General features: G+C 38.6%; 1 protein-coding gene across 1 annotated transcript in view; it reads right to left on the bottom strand.

The window, feature by feature from the left end:
* The window catches only part of LOC104513853 (midasin-like), a gene marked incomplete at both ends in the record, with an annotated part of 40,770 nt that extends 19,749 nt beyond the window's left edge, over positions 1-21,021 (bottom strand). Inside the window, 15 exons of the mRNA XM_010157344.1 lie at positions 267-370; positions 1,966-2,177; positions 3,506-3,618; positions 4,825-4,920; positions 5,613-5,694; positions 6,745-6,938; positions 8,683-8,797; positions 10,469-10,572; positions 12,624-12,755; positions 14,020-14,232; positions 16,185-16,377; positions 16,457-16,564; positions 18,323-18,547; positions 19,168-19,394; positions 20,803-21,021. Coding sequence (XP_010155646.1) covers positions 267-370; positions 1,966-2,177; positions 3,506-3,618; positions 4,825-4,920; positions 5,613-5,694; positions 6,745-6,938; positions 8,683-8,797; positions 10,469-10,572; positions 12,624-12,755; positions 14,020-14,232; positions 16,185-16,377; positions 16,457-16,564; positions 18,323-18,547; positions 19,168-19,394; positions 20,803-21,021 — 2,337 coding nt within the window. The remainder of the gene's footprint in view (positions 1-266; positions 371-1,965; positions 2,178-3,505; positions 3,619-4,824; positions 4,921-5,612; positions 5,695-6,744; positions 6,939-8,682; positions 8,798-10,468; positions 10,573-12,623; positions 12,756-14,019; positions 14,233-16,184; positions 16,378-16,456; positions 16,565-18,322; positions 18,548-19,167; positions 19,395-20,802) is intronic.
* Between the last annotated feature and the right edge of the window lie 297 nt (positions 21,022-21,318).

Below are 21,318 nucleotides of genomic sequence, written 5' to 3'. Positions count from 1 at the left end.
CGCTTGAGAAGATGACATGACATACTGCTGATACTCTTTTACCAGTCCTAATTCCTATTATACAGCACCAAATGAATGTGTTACCACAAAACATCCTCCCACCCCCTCTTTGCAGTAGCACACTTCCTTCCACAGTGTTATCATGGAACAAGTTTTACTTCACAGCAAGATTCTTGCCAGGAAATTATTTATATAACAGTGATTGCAAAGTCTTTTAAATGCTCTGCCTTATTCTTCCTAGCATCAAAATGCAAATCTCTAAATACCTCAACAAATGCAAAGAGAAGAGCGTTTTCTGTCATTTTCATCTGTTGATGAGCATGATTTAGTTTAAGACCAAATGCCTCCCACTTTTCCTTCAGTGGCGAACCTGTAAACAAAACACATTTAAGCTTGTACCATAAGAACAATAGCGCAAAAATGTTTAACAACAGTATTTTAATCAAGCTGTTTCAAGTAAGCCTTGCTGAGCAATGAAAACATTCCAGTTCTACAGATGACATGTCATGAATTTAAAAAAAAAAATTAAATTTTGCCTTTTTTTTTTTTAATTGAGCTGAACAGTACTGACATATGGGTACAGCATTTCCTAGCTTACAAATACTTATGCTGCACTTGGTTCCGGCATAACTGTTCACATTCTCCGAACGCCCAGAGACAAAAAGACACATCTCAGAACAATAAATCCAAATTTACAAACCTTATGACAGAACAGATTAACAATGAACACTCCAGTGTTGCTTATCGGTTATGACATTATTTACTCTTGCACTTATTTCAGCTATTTGTTTAAAGTCACAGCCTGAGGTACATGCAGCATCGCGACTGAAGTTGCTAGCTTTGCAAGTTAGAGTTCAGCTTGTCTTTATTTCAGGACTGTCAACACTTGCAACAAGCGATCTTTAAAACCTCATGTTTTTTGACATTTGGGGGCATTTATTTTAATATCTGCATATTCAGAAGAGCCAGTTAAAAAGAAGAGGGGAGACAAGGTTCATAATTAAGTTTACATGGCGCGTACTGAATTGAAGTTGCTAGCTTTGCAAGTTAGAGTTCAGCTTGTCTTTATTTCAGGACTGTCAACACTTGCAACAAGCGATCTTTAAAACCTCATGTTTTTTGACATTTGGGGGCATTTATTTTAATATCTGCATATTCAGAAGAGCCAGTTAAAAAGAAGAGGGGAGACAAGGTTCATAATTAAGTTTACATGGCGCGTACTGAATGAAAGCTACGACTTCACTTGTTCAGCATGCAGGTCTAGAATGGGAAACCACTCCATGCAAGGGAAAGTACCAATTCTGTCTCTGTGCCAAGTGGGTTGTGAAGCATCAAAGAAAAATGGTTATTTGTTTCCCTGTGGTTTTGTCTCCAAAGTAAAGAACTAGGCAAGTCAGCATAGCTGACAGTGAAACCAAAGTTGTCAGCAAGCTCTAAGCAAGGTTTAAAGACATTGCTACCCCAAAAGCTACTACTTTGGGTTTGGGAGGTTTTCTGTTGTTTTGGTTAAATTGCTTTTAAAACAGGATAGATCTGTGAGAACTAAAGAGGTTGTAGGACTGAAGGAAAGTATGAATGCATTCATACAGAAGACTGCCACACAAAAAACTAGGACTGTTCACCAATACAGCAAACAAGTGCTGAGTGGAGATCAGATGTCAAGGGCACCATAGGTCAGACAAGTCAACCTTCACTCTGTCACACGTAGCTAACAGCAGTGATGGATCAGAAAGAAAAAACCCTATTCTAACAGTATTTTGAGTATGTTTTTGTAGACAGAGATTGCATTTTTCAAAATCAGAAAGAGTAATAAAGAACGATGAAGGGAAAAAACCAAAACAAACCCCCCACCCAACAACATACACCCCAAACCCCAAAAATCAACGTATAAAAATTGACCATGATTTATCTACTCTCTGCAATGGTTCACCCCTAATGATGTGTTTGATTGGTCTGAATTCTCACCAGATGCATTTTCTTTTGCTTCCTTACTAATAGCAGATTTATGAATATGCTGCATTAGTTTTAGCAGATCATGCCAACGTTTCTGCCTGTAGCAGGTCTGAATGTGTCCCAAGAATGTCTGATTTTTCTTTCTAGAAAATGTTTGAGAGAAGAGCTCTTCAAAAGACTCTCGCAGAGGTAGCCAGATCAGCTTGTTATCCACAGGCTTGTAACTGAAGAGAAGCAAAAGAGTAGTTACTTATTTGTGACACAGGAACTAGCATCTGTGAAATAACAAAACCTGTTACTGAAATGACAATATTGTGCACAAAGGAACCCTGGTTTCCGTATTTTTTTACTCAACTAATGAGTGAAGTAAAATTGAATATTATTTAAATGCACCTTACGAGGCAATTTTATAGACAGGACCACCTTGATAAGTACAATACTTTTACTACTACCAACCAGTATGTCCAGTGAACACTGTATGGTATTTATATTAAGCAGCTTAGGTATTTTTAAAGAGACATTGTGTTGTACTTTTAAATTACTTCATCACACACAGATGTGCACAAAATTTAGTGAAACTGCCTCTGTTCTTCAGCAAGAAGCTTCTTCATTAGAAGCTTGTTCTGATATTGCCAATTTCTTACACAGAACAGACAAAACAGTGATCAGTGACTCACCCCCCTAACAGATCTGCCGTGTCACTTTGTTGGTTCATGTTGATAACCCTCAAACGGTGTCCTTGGAACAGAAATAGAAAGCACCATCAACTTGTGGGTTTTTTTGTTTGGTTGTTTTTTGTTTTTTTTTAAATCATCTTCATGTAAGTTATATAGCAGTCACACTTTATTTACCTGTAATATGAGCAAGGTACTGAACAGTTGAGGTTTTGCCAGTTCCCGTTTCACCAACCAAAAGCACAGGCTCTCCTTTGACAACACAAACTGCAAGCTGTTCAATCAATACTGCAGATGGCCGTGTGGCAGCAAAGGTTTGTTTTGCTCTGAAAAAAAAATACAGTAAGCAACTCAAAACCAAGATTTATCAAGGAGAACATTTCAATTTTACCTTTATTATTTTTGAGAGGACTGGGTGAATTTAGGATTTTTTTTTTAATTATAAATATAGGTTTGGGAAAAATCAGTTTCAAGACACCCTTGTAGGACACTTATTTTCCTCAAGATACAACCTAGAAACTCAGGGTTCCCAAAGAACTTCCTGGCCAGTGGAGTTAGTGCCGCATACTGCAAAAATCTCCCCTTACAAAGACAGATTCATCAAGATCTTATAACAGCAGCTGTGGATCCACATTGCTTTGAAGAAACTCTAGTAAAAAAGAAGCTGAAAATCTCCATGCTTTGGCTGCCAGAAGCATGTTGCAGACATCCTTAAAGATACACAAGGTAAAACTCAGATCATAAGAGAAAGAACTGATCACATTCCTTCTATTAACGTGAGAATATCCAATTTGCATTGTTTTAATCCCGTGACTTCCTATTTCTTCTATTCCTCCACAGAATATTTCAATTCACATGAAAACTACAAGATACTCTACCTTTGTACAGTGAGAGCCTGGGTTTGTTTCTTTGTAAGATGCACTCTTCCAACAGAGACTTCTTGCTCCCGTATTATGATTTCTGGTTTATAGAGTTCACAAAAGAACTCCACCTGTAAAGAAAATATCAACATCTCCAATACCAATGTTGCCTACAACATCACACTGAACACCCATGCTATGCTACCAGTATTACTTCGAAGTAAGCTAATTTTTCACTGTAAGATTTTGTATTTTGTGAGGTTTACATACTCATCACCTAAAATAGTGAAGGACCTCAGAAGTGTTACTGTTTGTACAAACGTCTGTAGTATTACTTTGAAGTAAGCTAATTTTTCACTGTAAGATTTTGTATTTTGTGAGGTTTACAACGTCTATACAACGTCTGTCCGTTTAATAACTTGGTCTATGCCATTATATCTCTACCTTATCTACTTCCACGGTAGTTCACCTACATAAACTTGAACCTGGGGATAGTTATTTTAACTAATAATAAACAAACAACCACCACCACAAAAAAGTACTGGTGAATACCTCTGTAAACAAGGATATTTTGCAACTGGCAGAGGTTAATACAATCCTGTACTGAAATAATGCAAAGGAAGAAGGACAAAGAAAAATCCACAGACGCTTCTGGGATCCATCTGTCCACCCAGACGGCAAGTTTTTCCATCTTAAAGTAATAAAGGGGGAATTTTCTTTGCAATCAAACTTCTGTAGTCCAAAATAGCTGACAAAGTTATAAACTCGGCCACCTTTATCACACGCTATTAATATACAGAGAGGTACTAGCCTCTAGAGAGGTACTTGGCTTTGGAATCAATGATTACAGAACAAGTAGTAAGGAAGCTAGAGAGGTACTTGGCTTTGGAATCGATTACAGAACAAGTAGTAAGGAATATCATGTTTCTCTCTGGTCTCTTTATTTAAGTGATTAAAGTTCACGGTAGGCACCAAAGAAAACACATTCTCTACTACTCTTTGTATCTAGCAGTACTGTGTGCTTAGGCAACTGTGCCCTTCCAGCTGTGTGATCCTTCTTTGGCATGAGGAGGCCATTTGCAATCTGCTCTGAAACAGGTTCCCTGGCACTTTCAGAAGGAAAAAAAAATGCAGCTAAAATAAAACAGGAGAAAAACTCAGATCCCAGCAAAGTACAGGAGTATACAGAGTATGAATAGTACGAAATATGTGTTTGGGGGAGAGAGATGGGCATAACTTCAGAAAAAACAGCAGAACACATTTAGATTAATTACTATAAAAATTTCATGTTACAGGATATTGCCAATAAATGTCATGTTAATTATAGCTCAACATACCTTTTTCTTGGAAATATTTAGTTTACTTCCAATAAGTTTTGCCATTTTCTGTCTGCTCCCTTGGTTGGACAGCATAGCTGTGAAACAGTCTAATGCCTGTCAAGGGGAAAACAACACAACTTCTTCAGTACAGCTTTTATAAGATATGATCTCAATTAACATGAGCCGGAATCCAATCCAGCCATGGTAAATAAAATTATGCCACTGTCCACCAATCAAGTCAAACAACGACGTTCAAGAGGATGTAATAAGAACTTCTAAACTCTGTAATGCAGTCAGTTTCTACTGAAAGTAAAAACTTTTCAATATCCAGTCACACAAGCTATTTTTAGGTGAGTAAACCAAAATGGAGAAGGAAGGAACGTTGCAAGATCTCACATCTTAAAACTCACTGACGCACACCTGAAAAATTCCAAACCTGGAACATAAATTGATGCATAGGAAAGTAGAAGAGAAGCCATGTACTATAAGAAAAAGAAAATATTTTAAAACTTTTACTCTCAGTCATATGCAATCCCAGCTCATATCAGTTAAAATTATGTTGTAGCATGCTGTTTACATGACAGCAGTAAGTCTGGATTGGCTTTCAGCACATTACTACTAGTAAAATCGTTTGCAGCAAGGAAAGCCGCCGATAGACTGATCACAAATGTTCCAACTAAGGTCCAATTGCTCCAGATAAAATGCTCTGTCTGGGAATGCGAGATGGGAATTTGCATTTAGTTTTAAGATTTGTGAGACAATGCTAGAATTTGGGCAAGCAAATTCCAGATCAAGTCTTACCGCACCTCCTGAAAAATATTCATTGCCGTGGTTGAAGAATTACTGTCAAAGTTGTAAGCAATCCTGCTGCACCAGTTCAGTAAGTCTCTAAAAAGAAAATGGAAAAGATTTGGTAGACTCAAGCCAAAATGCACAGCATCTTACTTCATGTTCAGCTCAGGTCACTATGTCACCTTCAGGGAATTGCACATTCAGTTGTCGTGTAAGTTGTAGACAGGAAGAGACATACAAATAGGATGCTACTTCTAAAGAGTGGCTGAGCTCAAACCCCAACATCGTTGCTTTCAGATGCATTGGTTGGAAACAGGTAATACAAACTCCATTAAACCATAAAGGAATTATGAAACTGAAAAAGTGAAAAACAGCAAGCTTTCCGTCCAGAAAGGTGTAACAACCTATTGCTTTAAGACCATGATACCTTCTCAACAACAAAATTTACTGAAAGGCAAGAAAAGGAAACACCTGATCCTAGGAAAACAACTGCTGTTTTAAAATGAGTGACATTCGTATGCTTCACAAAAATATTAGGTACTACCCACACCTAGTATTTACTATTTCACAAAACACTAATGGTTACAGAAATTGCATGAGTAAAATTGGGTATGAGCATAGAGGAAGAAGCAATTGAACATCAAGATGCATTTCTTCATAAAAATCCTGAAATTAATAGCACACTACAGTTCTGGTTATTTTCAGTTATTTGTAAGTTCAAATGCTGTGTCTACATGAAGTTATCTAAAGAAGTGAATATATACAATTGCTGAGAAGGTTATCTACAAGCTATTGTGAGAACATTACAGAGCACATTTCAGCCAAGTTCTTTGCTAGTAGAACTGATATTTTGTGTTAACACGAACTGAGAAGTAATCCATATGGCATGAGATCAACTCTCAGCACCACATATGACAAAACCTACACTTTTTCCTTCAAAAAAAGAAAAAAAAGTATAGGCAGTCGTAAAAATTCAGATTGAGATTTTTTTAAAAGACACATTAACTATTATTTTAAAATTAAAAATTGATTTTTCCAGTTTTTATGAAATCACTGTTTAATTTTTCAAACTTTTATCAATATCTGTTTAAAAAAAAAAAAGAGAAACCCACTTATTCTCCTAATAAACATATAAAAAGAGACAACCTTAGAGATAGCTCTCGTCCTTCCAAATTTGGTTTCTTATATTCTGATCTTGATTCTGATGTATCTTCTTGTACATATCCAGAGCCAGAAGCACCATTTTCTGATGCCTGATACTTGTCTCCCGTAAGGTGAATGTAAATGTCTAGCAAGTGATCAGCTACAACAGCAAGGTTGGGGTATCTCCTTTGAAGAACCTGAGAAAAAAGAAAAAAACCCACCACACCCACAAAGAAACAAAAAGAATTCTTTAACATCAGGTGGAAACCACCAGCCTCCCCCCCAGTATTAAGAGGATAGACCTCAAGAGGTACTCAAGCTAGCACGGTGCACAAAACTGCTCTCCTGCAATCTCTCATCTGAAGAAAACAAAGTAATTGTGACTTTCATTAATCGATTTGGATGCCAAAAGTGAATTTTGCCAACTCTACTCCAATTCATTTAATACGTTTGCACAAATACCAACCGGAAGAACAAAAGTATATTCAACCCTATCTAAACTCAAATCATGATCATACAATTTTAAAACTGATAACAAAAGAGTTTACCTCCTCTCCTTTTTATGACTGAATTTTTTGAGCATTCAAGTTGTCCATTCACTCTGCTGACAAAGATACATTAAGGGCCTAAGTTTTCTTCTGTAATTTCCTGTCAGCTCAGTTCACTAAAGCTTGCCGACCAAAATCATTGCTTCCCAAAAGAAGCTTTTCACAGATATAGGTCAGGAACACTGGTTCTACCTTGCCGAACTGACTTTTAAAACCATAAGAACACAAGTCTATTTTCAAGACAAGCAAGTGGGTGTTTTCTACCACTGTCTCTTCTACCACTACAGAATCCTACACAGTGTTTGATTTATGCATTTTTGTGACTTGAGCTACAAAGTTACAAAAAAGAACAGAAAAAACCTAGTGGTAAGTGACACATTTAGCACCAAAACTTCCTTTTCCCTTAAGATTTTAACAACCAAGCTTCACTTGAATATTGGTCCTTTCTGGAAGTCACCTTTGACATCAGTTCAGCCAGATAGCCTCTTTTAATACTGCAACTGTGAGCTTCCTAGAATTCCTGCCTGTGTGGATCTCTGTGGTAGAAGCAGCAACAACACACAAGCATGTGTATCCCCAGCCAAGTGTCTGCAGAGCCTCCCTGTGCAGCCACCTGCTTCCCCACCAACAGAATCTACCAGTACAAAATAAAAGCTGGCCTCATCCCATTCCTAACAATTAGCTGATAAATGTCAAAATGGAAAACCACACAGATATTTAAGGTCCCTCATAACCCTGCTGGCTGCTGAATGAGTCCCAAGGGACGAATGAAGACCTGTCTTCTTCATTCTAGAAAATTCAGAACTTTCTCCTCAGCTCTTCCACTAGAGATTATTCACCTCCTTTTCCCTTAGGCAAGGATCTTAAAATCAGATCCTATTCTGAGCTCTGTATCACAAAGAGAATCTCTAGAGTGTTCTATTTTTATTGAAGTCCTTTAATTTTTTGAAGGACTACACAAAGCAAGCTTTCCCCTAGAGAGGCTAACAGAAGATGTCAATAGAATGTCATTCGTAATTGATAACTGTCCAACTCCTTTTCATCTGAAAGCTTAAAAATCAGGATTAGAATAAGCTCTATTTCTTTTTTCTCTCTCTGTTTTTACAACTCTGTGGGCTACAAAATGGCAAAGTAATTTGATTCTTAGACCTATTCAAAACAGAACTATATTTGACAAGGCAAATTCTCGAAATCTTTGTCCAATTCACTTCGAATTTTCTTAACAAACTGTGTGTCCATCTACTTCAAAACGGGGAAGATAGATCTGAAGTGATAAAGGTTTACTGTGGAACTTGAAGATAAAAAGAAGGCTGAAATTTATTGCTGAAAAACATTTATTACCCTTAAGCGAAACAATCATTCACATGCCAAAATAGAGCAACACACACTCTACCTCCTTGAGTTCTCCTTTACTCATGTTATCCAGATGAATCTTGGTCCAATACTTGTCCAGAAGAGCAGCGTGACCACTTTGCTGTCTGTACCAACCTCCACCACAACTGAATATCCTAAAATCAAAACAGCACATTGCGTCTTGCTGAAGAATTCAATGTTTTCAGTGCATTCCTGGGCATCAAGTAACACATCACACACTGCTGCTATAGCGTTATGTGCATGCCTAGATCATCCACTGTCCATCACTGTACCATCACGTACCATACTTTGCCTATCTCTGCTTTTCAAATTATCTGTTCTTCTATCACAGTGTTTTCCACCTGTAGTGCAAAATCTCCTTAGAAATACTTGCAGGAAGGTGACTGACCTTAAGTTAGTAAGTCTACCAGAAGCAACGTACAGAATCCTGTGTAAAGAGAGAAGCCTAACAGAAGTGGCCTTGAAAATATCTTCCACAGATCCTAAAGAACCTGTGCTCTATTGCAGAGATGCAGGAAAAACATCTCCCGTCCCTGTCCCCTCCACAGTCTTTCCTCATTCTTCAGGCTCACAGTCCTTCATCATGTATTTTGTTCCGTACATTTTCTTCTTACTGCACAAATGACCAAGCAGCTCTGTGTCATACCCACTGTGGAAGCAGACTTGCACAGGCAAAGCATTAGATATTGTGGTTTGGGTTCTTTTGTTCTTGGCTTATTTTTTTATTATATATAACAGTCCACAGCTGGGAGGCACATCAGCTTCTGAATGTGCTCTGACTAGCCCACTGGAAACTAGAATTTGCCACTATACAAACTGTTGACCAAGTATACCAAAAGAAAAAAAATCTTACCAGATAAGGCAACCTAAAAAGAGTTAAATCCAACAGACACAATTCCAGAAAAAAAAAAAAAACTGGATAAATCAAATAAAAATACAAATTTATAGAAAACAAAAGGAAAAAAAAATGTCAAAAGCTTTGAAGTAAACTACAAAACATTTGAAAGCCATGTAAACATTCTCTTTCTAGATATCCTAATCCTTAATCTTGATACAATATTATGTCTTCATAGACAAGATGACATTTTGACACATGAGCCATTACTACAGTGAAACCGTCAGGGAGAGTACGTTAAATCTTTTTCTGGATAGAAAACATTACGAACCTCTCTACTGAGACAAGACTTTAACAAACCAGGTATTCTTTTAAAAAGTTTCCCTTCTATTTCTTTTTTCTTGATTCCCAAATAGAACAACTTTAACTTATTGTAAATGTAGGGTTTAGTTAAAATTATTCATGAAACTCTTAAATATCTTCCAGGGAACACATGTATACTACTGCTCAGGGAGGTAAAATGAAAAAAAACAAAACCCAGAAAGATAATCATTCAGTAGTCAGAATACAAACTACCCCAAGATCAGCAAAACAATAAATATTTTACACAGGTGCTGTTAAAACTAGCAAGTCAAGACACCTTGTGAATATCAATCATAGACCTTCTTCACAGAGCAACTGCTGAGAGGAATTTTGTTTTGGTGAGAGGTTGGTTTTGTAGGGTTCCCACTGGCAAGTTTCATTTCTTCAGCCCTGCTGAAGAGTCCTTTCTACACCAAGACTGGATTCACCCAGTAGTAACATAACGCTGCTCTAAACTTAAAAAATACCTTTCACAACTTCTATGGCTTCAACTGGCTGTTAATTGGAAACTGCCAAAATACTCCTGTGCAAGTATCTTGCACTTCTTGTCTTAGACTTAAAAATAGGCCACCCACACTCTAAACCTCATTTAACTTCACAATCCTACCTCCTGGTCGCAAAAAACTGGAATCCTGATGCCACTTTTAAACAGTCACCACGACCAGGAATCAGCAACTCTCTTTTTTCCAAAAGAGGAATCAGCACGGAGATCTGGAGAAGAAAATTTATAAAACAATATTTTTTTTTGATGAAACTGTAACAGACAGCATATCCATCCACTCATTTCACACTTGAGATGCTAGAGCACTTCCACCAAACCCTACTACACTGGCAGCAACTGCCATTCCTGCATATAGTGTTTCCAAGTGATGCTAACAGGAATCGCAGAGACCCCGGTAATTATCATCACTAGTAGAAGTCACAGATGTAATGTTTCCCTATTTTTTTTCTCCTCTTTACCTATTTTCTTTTCTCTCTTAATGATAAGAGAACAAAAATGGCAGTCTTTGCACTGCAGGTCCAAATCAAAACTATTCCTTCTGAATTGTCAAAAGAGTTAGACACTTTTCTGTTAGAAGCCTTATTCTCTTTGTCTGCCTGAACAAAGATGACCTTGTGAGAAGCTAACGTTTTGTGTTTTTGCAGATGGAAAATTCCAGTCTTCAAAGCTAACCTTTCGTGTGTCTGCACATGGGTCCTAGGCCTCAGTTTTATCATATGTTTGTATGAACTGTTCCTCAGAAAGAGCTAATTGGCAAGGTCAAATAAAAAAAAAGAGAAATATCGCCACCTCAGTAAAATGAGAACGTTGGAAGTAACAGGCTGGGAACAACAATAAAGAATTGCAGAATAAGATGTAACAAAAACATACCAAAGTGCTACCGTATTTTCCTTAAAAAATTTTAGAAGTTGTACAGAAGTATAGAAACACATGTCAGGTAGGCTGTGAACCTGGAGTACTCAACCAATGAGGGAAGAGGGGAGGGGGCCGAATGTGTTGGGAATTAGGGTATTTAACATGTAGTATGTTGCTATTAAGCACACGCTTGCTCACTCTCTCTCTCTTCTGCGAGGGGAGGGGACCGCCCCCCATTGCAATTGCAAACAAAATGCTGCTTCTCCGAGATTCTGCCTGAGCCGAAGTTATTGGACTGCGAGCGTTTCTCCCAACCTGCACCTCCAGGATCTCAAATATCAACGTTTTTCAGTGCTACTCCCAGGAGAATTTGGTATCTGTGTAAAGACTATCTTTCCATGCAGAAGGACAGTAATCATATTGGAAGAAAAAAGGGAGGTAGGACCACAATGATCTCTCAGCATAGAGGGAGGCAAGCATGGAGACTTTGATATGGAGAAGAGACAGGGTGCCTGCAGGGAGGACTTGAAGAAAGGGAGAGATGAATGCAGGACACCACTCAGAGCACGCTTTTGATGAGTGCAACGAGCTGAGTCCACAGAAGCAAATAAGTGCGTGACCCTTTGGCAGTGAAAAACTGTCTAGTATATATACAAGCAGTATTTCTTGTCTGTCTTATAAATTCCCTGTATTTCAGAAGCCTAGAACCCAATTAAAAAAGCTTTTGTGTTATTTAGTCACACAAAGAATGCTTTATAGAACAGATAGGAAAGAAAACAACTATCTGCAGAATGTCCAGCAGGGCTATACAGCAAAACATCTCTATGACATCGTTCTTGCAGAAGACATGCTTTAGCAGCCATCACTTCAAAAGGGAGGGATGACAGTCTAACTCATCATCTGGAGCTGAAAACAGGAAATCTATTAAAAACCTATACTGCTTAATTTAACAACATGTTTTTTCATATCCAAGACAGAGCTAAGAAGCGTGTAAGAAAGAAAAAAAAAAAAACCAACACACAAACAGAACAAAAACCCACACACCAAACCACTAAAAATATTATTAACAGCACCACTCTAATACCATGAAGATATTCTGTAGCGTTCGGGGCCACATTTGCTTTCAAATATTAAAACATGATTTAAAAGACACGCAGCTTATTATCAGTGTCAATTCAAATCTTGAGTGAAATTTGGCATCGGTGGCAGTGTCCTGACTACTTTAAAACAACGACAGAAACTACTGTGGTGTGCTACTACGTGAACAAAGACAAGACAGGTTAATTCTTTCTAACCCCTTTCAAAGGGGCAGTATTTTCAGCAAGCTGCTGCAGAACTCATGGCGATTAGACTCCAAAAATTGCTAGTATGGGCCTGACCTTACAGCAAGCATCAACCTACTTACCACATCGAGAGGGGCATAATCAATATCCTCCAGAAGTATCCAGTGACCTTTGGTAACAGCTTGTGTCAAGGTTCCAGGTTGCCATACAAACTCCCCTGGTACGTCTGTACAACGATACATACCAAGCAGCGTCTATAATGGAAACCATCGGTCAATTAGGGACCTGTTCATTACATCCCTTACCAGAAATGACACAAGTTGGTACGTAAGTAACACTTAGCCTCCACATTACTAAACAATCCATCTGATAATCTATGCCCAACAGTACACTTTTTTTTAATTAAAGGAGTTTCAGCCCTCCACATTTATGATAATCTAACTGAAACATAGTAATTAAAATCAAACAGGTAATTGGAAATGAATTTACAGAGCTGTGCCACTATAATTAGCAAACAATCAACAGTATAACACACAAAACTGCCTAGGGTTGCACTGTACGTCAATGTACATTTTTTAGAAGTCTGTGACTAAGATAGGAATTGTAAAGCAAGTTAGTCAAAGATACAGAACCAGTGGTTTCTATCTCTGGAGTGTTGCTTCTCTGCAAAGTTTTAACATCCACATTTAATCATTCTTTAAATAATTAAGCTTATGGTTTCATTACCACATATTTTGTACCTTGAACTTTATCAATCTTTATTAACATGTTGGTCTTAAAAGATCTCATGTGGAAAACAGTCGTGAGATGGCAAAATCGGCTGCTGTATACAAGTAAATAAGGTGCCTATGCATGCTAATAAAAAAACCTTCAGATAGCACTGCTGGTAGATACCAACCCCCTTGGAAAAATAAATGTAAATTGAGCCAAGCTACCTGAATCAATTCAAGCTCAAAAGTCGTATGTGTGCTGATTTTAGCTGGGTTTTACCCTGAGGAATGTAAAGTTATCTTCACCTCTGGTTTTAGCTCCAGAGGTAGAGCTAGATCACTATTACGTAAGTGCAAGTGTCCTCAACATCACAGGACCTTACTTCATCTCACCTATAGTGCAAAAAAATGGGGTCAGATTAAACTGACCTTAGCTCATTTAAACTGAAATACAAGTGCCTTCAGCACCATGCTGAGTCATTCTAAAAGAATTTTTTCTAATACAAACCACTATTTTTTAATAATTAAAAAAAACCCAATAGGGTTCTTGTACACAGAAAAACCCTGACAAAACATAATTTGAATGAAATAGATACAGCACAATTATGCAGAGAATTTAAAACCTACCAAAGCTGCTTCGGTTGTGAATTTTCTTCACATTTATTTATTCTCATCAATAGTAAGACCAATACTACAGAGTTGGGGGTTGTGGGGTCTTTGGGTAAAACATTAAACATTATCTTATTAGCAAATTAAGTCCATGCTACAAGTTACATCTGATCATCCAACCATAAAGCAACTTTGTTACCTTACTATCAGTTTGATCCCCAAGCTGGACTTTCAAAATATGAGGAGGCTTTGCTCTTCCTGTAACAGCTGCTAAATATTCAATTAAAGACGTTTTGCCACATCCTATTGGTCCTTCTAATAAAACAGGGCTCTGATATGCTACAGCCATAGCAAGGTTTTGAAGATTTGTGAAGGCAGATTCAACCAAAACAAAACTGCTGCTGTTATTTTCCTGTTCAAACACAGAACCTGAGTTACTACACTGAAGTTGTTACTGTTTTTACAGGTTGTACAACACAGAACAATTAGGAAAGCAAGTCTGACAACTAGAAAATTTTGTCCTGAAGATCTGTCAACACATATCAAGTAAAATAAAGGATTCTACTGCTGTGTTTAATGACAAATATTAAAATAGATTTCATCAAAAGCCTATTATAGGTGAAACACTTCATAAAGTGTACGTACAACTTGTTCCCAAAGGGAGTTCACACTAAGTTGTCAGTACAGGCATAGTAACTACTCAATCATAACACATGTCAATCAAATACAATTTCCAATAAAAGTGAAATTAAGTCATCAGAATGGATCCAAATCACAGGACAAATCAAACAGCAGTTAGATTCAGATGATGCAAGCATGAATATTAACTGTTGTATTTTCTTCGTTCTGCAAAGGCCACAGTATCGTTAAACTCAGTGCATGAAAAAAAGAGGTAAATTCAGTAACATTTTTATTTTATTCAAAACACAACAAATGTTGGTTACTGAATGGCAATTAATCAAAGCTACAGATACTCTCCAAGCATTTTGGCTCTCCTACAGTTACTGGTATATCAGTATATGGCACAAAAAATAGCACCTTCCTGACAAAAGGCACAGAGAACAGAAATCAGAGTACATACTGCACTGAAACAAGTGTTGTGTATTTAAGTGTGATCTTCTTTTCAGGTACAGTTTCACGTTCTCCTCTAGTAACAATGGTAGTTTTTAAAAGTACCTGCTTTCCTTCAGTTTGCTCCTACCTCACATCAGACCTCCTCAGCTGTAACTACAACCACCCCAGTGTAACTGGAACTACACTGCAAACCAGATCAGTGAAATACCTGCGGCTACTACAAAAACAAAAGCATGCCTTTTTGGCAAGTTCTCTCCTCCCTCATGGACTAAGAGTATCCTTTCAGCAATGCAGTTTATAGCACGGCCTAGCTTCAGCACAGCTGCAGCAGTAGTGATACTGGCATGTAGGTAAGAATCCTTAAACAGCTCTACAGTTTCCCCTTGCTGCAACAAATTTCAAACCACACCCTCAATCCTGTAAAAAAAGCTAGACTACAGCAAATTCAACTACAGAAATTGGTGGTGGGAGAAAGAACCTGGGAGGAAATTCCTCTTTTTCTTTGTTTCTGTTACTCAAGAAATTCTGGACACTGGTAGTCTTCACTAATTTCTTTCTCCTTCACCTGTAGATCAGTGTTACAAAATTAAATAGAAATACTCAGCTAAGAGCTGAAATTCAACCTAAACGAGAAAAAGTCAAGAATACTGCCTGCAGCTACAAAGAACCACCTGAACAGTTCAAGATGAACAGTGTCTTAGGAGAAAAAAGGTTAAATACTGTTTGCTCAAAAGTGGTTGTGTGTTTGGTAAGACTTCCTAAAACTAAGGCCTTACGCTTACATTTTGCCGTACACTTCACTCAAGTGGAAAAAGTTCTCACTTCCTTTCCTCTTTTTCTACATTCTTCAAGAGTAAGTAGCAGCCCTGTTTTCTTTTGTTTTAAGGGAAGAACTAAGAATACATTTGCAGAAAGGCTGTTTGAGATGTCTGTACAGTACAAAAACGGACTTCATGCAAGTAAAAGCAGCTGTGCCAAAACCCAGCTTTAGTCAGCTATGGAATATCACCCCAACTTGGACTGGAGATCCTGTGGAAGGCTGAATATTCTTTTGTGACATGTTCATAAGAACTGCTACATGAAGATATAGTGAACAGCATTATTACACCTTCACTGCTTCATTCCACTGCAGAGCTTCTTTGCAGTGCCTGTATTATGCAACAGTAGCCTACAGCACACGTCAGGAAAGCTTAAGATACACACATTACCCACAGTATCTCAATATCATTTAGGCAGGAAATAAAGTCAGTTCACCACATTTAGGTAGAGACTTAACCTTGGGTTCCATACCTGCTCCTCAGAAACAAGCTGTAGTCTAGGCAGCACGATACCACATACAGCTACGACGTTTGCAGAGAGGTCACCCGACACAATATGCCCTTGCGTACACTGCAGCTCGTTCTCTTTTTGCCAAAACAAGGAGTCTGGATTGGCCAAAACAAGAGCTTGTTCCACGTTCTGCAGCTGAGATTCTTCCAGCAGTCTGTGAAATCCATGTTTATTAATTTAACTGAAGGCCATCAACAAAACTAAATAGTGTTCAAGATTTTAAAAGTTCTTACTTTAGTCTGAAATGTATCAGCTCCTCAGGACTGAATATCTTCTTGAGGAATGATAATTTATGCTCATCATTCATGCATGTAACCAGAGCAAGACAGTTTGAAGTATACCTAAATTATATTTAGAACAAAACATGTCAAAACTTAGTCTTAAGAAGTTTAGTTTGACAACTGTCAATTTTAAACCAAAATACCAAGTTTGAAAAAACACGCAGAAAGTTTTCTCCATATAAATTACTGTAGTGCTATGTTTCACATTCTTTACGATTAGAGAAATACCTCAGAACTGAGAAAAGCAATTCTGTCATGGCATAATTTATCATACACCAACTAGGTAACCTTTCTCTGAAGGCCTGAATGGTCACCTAAAAAGACAGTAAAGAGCAGCACTTTCCCAAACAAAGGTAAACATGAAACAATGAAAATCAGGTTCTCTCTGCCTGATTTTTTTCTTCTTCTCCTACCATTTCCCTTTCAAAACTGCTTTATATTTCATGCTATTTCTAAAAACACTCTAATACGATGAATTTGAGACTCAATGCCAAAAAAAGCCAACAACTCCCAAGTATTGACTTCATTACTACATAAAGCTGTCTTGCAACAAAAGGACATTTAATACAAATCATAGAACACTTCTCATTTATTATACCACTGTTTTTACCTTCCAATAACAAAACTGTCAATGAGCTTGGCAAGGGTGGAGGGGGGAAAAAAAAAAAGGTTGTCAGAAGACGACTGGTTCAGGAGAAAATTGAAAATTTAAAAGTCAGCTCATTCACTTACTTAAGATTATTAGCTGAAGAGCAGGGAAACCAATTCCAGTCAATGAATTAGAAATTCTATTTCTTTTCCTAAGACTATTCAAGCGTACGCCATCCTGAAGAGCTTCATAAACAGCTGATAGATTTGACAACACTCTTGTTCCTGCCTTTCTTAAATTATACACCTTATTTTAAAACCACGTGTTACTAATGTAATTCTGAATTTATCTTTAATAGTCTTTTTAAATGAAAGACATTTTCCCAAATAAAAGGCACTATCAATACTACTACTCACATAAATAAGGTAGATCATGTGACTATGTTGAAGCTCTACAGACAGACACATAACATGAAACATCTGACCAAAATCACATGCAAAACCTGCAACAAGGACAATTCGGAAGCATAGCTTAAATAAGCCAAGCTTTACAGTGACTGAGATGTCTATACACAAGCAATAAGAAAAAATCCAACTCATTAATAGCATTATCAATGCAGAATAGTATAATAGATCATTGTACTGTAAGTTGGAGTGAAAGCAGATTCATCTCTACTTTTTTCTAGGCTAACATGCTGGAATACATGCAACACACCAACAGGCTCACCAGCAGAGGTGAAGCGATGAATTCACCATCTCTCATAGAATCACAGAACCACGGAATGGTTTGGGTTGGAAGAGACCTTAAAGACCATCTAGTTCCAACCTCCCTGCCATGGGCAGGGACACCTTCCACTAGACCAGGTTGCTCAAAGCCTCATCCAGCCTGGCCTTGAACACTTCCAGGGATGGGGCAACCACAGCTTCTCTGGGAAACCTGTTCCAGTGCCTCCCCACCCTCTCCAGGAAGAACTTCTTGGGTAAACTGAAGTTATTTGAAAAGATTCACCAGATCATAGCTTTAAGCATGACTAAGAGCTAGCCTGAATTGCACTCCGTGATAGATCACTTCAAAAGGTGAGCTACAAAGCATAGGTACAGATCCCGTCAGTACAAATTTTTCCGGTATTATTTGAAGATTCTTTTCTACTTGCACGTGGCCATTGTTAATTACAATTCAAGATATAGATACATCTTTTCAGTGGAGAAAATCTGGGGTGTTTAACTTACCAACGGACTAAAGTGTCATGACTCCTTAGGAGCGGAATACACACACTCCAGTCCCATAACTCCCGGAAAACTGATTGCTCCTTTTGTAAAAATCTATAGGCTGCCTCCATGAGGTCCCGTAACTTCATTCGTCTGCGCCCGTATCTGACTGTGTTTGTGTCCGAGCTCTCCAGGAAAAGCCTCTGGAAAACTGGTGATGTATTCTTAAAATATCTCAAAGCAAATCTTTAGATGAAAGAGAGAAAGATGGAACACACATCTAAGCCAAAGGAAAGGAAAATAGCCACTAATAAAAACATCAGGACAGAGGTCCTGAGACAGTAATTAACAGTATACTGAGAACTAAGGCCTATATTTAACTTAGTGCACACTTAGGAAAGACAAGCACTTCAGCAATCAGCTGACAACAGATCCTTTACCTTATTAGAAATCATTACTTAACTATCAAGGAGAAACAGTCCTGCATTTGGTGAAACCTCTTTGATTGCTCTTCTTTCCTGAAAACGTAATACTGAGTCCTACTTACATAACTTTGTATTCTATGGGCCTGCAGTTCTAATCTTAAATGCAGACATCTTGGTTGTGAGTAATTTTCATGACAGCCATTTTGCTTTTCTTTCGACCATTTAGATGAAAATCACGTTAGATTTTACAACAGAATTTAATTTAAATAAGCTGTGTTTAAGACTCATGTTTTCTAAATCATTCTTTCAATCCAAAACACATTTAGTACTGCAGGAGACCACCCAAACTGTAACGCCACCTCTCACCATCAGCAAATACTGACAAGCACGTAATCCCTAAATTCAAACAATGCACAGAGAGACACTAACTACATTACTCACGGCAAAACATCAGGATGGTCAGCAACCAGCTTGCTCATTGCTACGCACAGCCTTTCGTGCCGATCATGGTTGATTTGCCCGCCAGCTTTAATGGCTTCTGCATTTCTTTCCAACAAATCCAACAAGATTGGCCGAACTTGACGGCCAATCAATAGGGTACATTCTTTATCCAGTAATAACTGCGCTAAAGTATCGAGGATGCATTGTCGATCCTGCTGAGTCCATATCTAGAGGTAAGAGGAAAGAACGGGTTAAATGGGAAGTGATTTGGACTTTTAACTTCCAAACTGTTCAGGCAAGATTCACAGTGAATTTTACCAGGAATAAATCTTTACAAACAGGAGGATACCAAAATTCCCAATTGAATTATTTACTTGACACAGCTCTCCATATTTCAAAAAATTGGGAAACAGAATGAGTGACATGCAGAAGGATACACTAAATAACAGTTACCAAAAATCCCCAAATCCCAAATTATATTTTACATCTGAAAGATTAAAAAAAAAAAAAATCACAAATTTTTTGCTCATGAAAGAATTGGGAAAATCTTATAAAAACTAACACATCTTTGTTAACAGAATTCACTCTGATCTCAACAGCTCGGTCTCACAAGAGTTCAAGTTCTCAAAAAAGTCTGAATTGCATCACTTTCACTATCTCTTTTCAAAAAAGCAGCATTCAATCAATCACGATCCCAGACTTACTTCCATATTTCTGATAGCAATTACCATGAGCAATCCTATAGCGAGTGACAAGCAGCAGCATGTATCTGCAGTTTTGAAGCTGATATTTCTTTTTTTTTACTTTTACATAAAAATGCTGCTTCAGTGCAAAACAAAATATTCTGCTTGAGAATAGATTCAATCTTTTTTTTTACTAGCAGATATGAAAAAAAGAGGATAAAGAAAAAACCCACACATTCTCCCCCCTCACCCTTCCTAACTGTTACTGAAGAATGACTACCGACTTCTTGCATCTTATGTTCAAATTTCTCTGGTCCTGAACTCGTGTTATTATTCGAGCATCTCTCCATTCTGTGATGTTTAGCACAGAATGCAGTGTAAGTAACTGCCTCTATGCAACGCACAGAGCATGAGAAACAAACAAGAGGAGCTAGAGGCATGCACACAAGTGAGGGGCTATGACCTCATTGGCATCTTGGAGATGTGGTGGGATGGCCCCTACGACTGGAGCGTCAGAATGGAAGGATACAGGCTCTTCAGGAACAACAGGCAGGAGAGACGTGGTGGTGGGGGTTACGCTCTATGTCAGAGACCAGCTGGAGTGTGTGGAACTCCACCTGGGGATGGATGAGGACCTGACCAAGAGCTTATGGGTCAGGATTAAAGGGAGGACAGGGAGAGGGCACTACTCTCACAGTAGTGGGAGTTTGCTACAGGCCACCTGGCCAGGATGAACGAATGGATGAGGCCCTCAACAAGCAGATAGCAACAGCCTCACATTCACAAACGCTGGGCCTCATGGGGGACTTCAACCACCCCGATACCTGTTGGAGGGACAACACAGCAGGGCACAAGCAAGCCAGGAGATTCATGGAATGCCTCGATGACAACTTCCTTAGCAAGTGATAGAGGAGCTGATGAGGAGGGGTGCCATGCTGGACCTTGACCTCACCACAGGGAAGGGCGGGTGGGGAATGTGAAGCTCAAGGGCAGCCTTGGCTGCAGCGCCCATGAAATGGTGGGGTTTGAGATCCTTACGGAGGTGAGGAGGGTGCGCAGTAAGCTCGCTGCCAAGGACATCAGGAGGGAAGAGTTCAGCCTCTTCAAGGCTGATTGAGAAGGTTCCTTGATTGAGGTTCAGTTGATTGAGAAGGTTCCTTGGGAAGAAGCCCTGGAGGGAAGAGGTGCCCAAGAAAGCTGGCAAGTATTCAAGGACCTTCTCCTCCAAGCTCAGGAGCGATGCATCCCATCGAAGAGGAAGTTGGGTAAAAGCAGCCGCAGGCCTACGTGGATGAACGAACAAAGAGAGGCAAAAAAAAGCAGCCTACAGTGGGTGGAAGCAGGGACAGGAAGCCTGGGAGGAGTACAGGGAAGTTGTCCCAGCGGTCAGGTTAGGAAAGCCAAAGCCCTGCCAGAATTGAACCTGGCCAGGAGCATCAAGCCCAACTAGAAGGGCTTCTACAGGTAC

This window comes from Eurypyga helias, unplaced genomic scaffold (assembly GCF_000690775.1).
Source record: "Eurypyga helias isolate BGI_N326 unplaced genomic scaffold, ASM69077v1 scaffold178, whole genome shotgun sequence".
NCBI classification, from domain to species: Eukaryota; Metazoa; Chordata; class Aves; order Eurypygiformes; family Eurypygidae; genus Eurypyga; species Eurypyga helias.
Note: the sequence above shows the minus strand (reverse complement) of the source record. Positions and strands in the feature narration are given on the sequence as shown.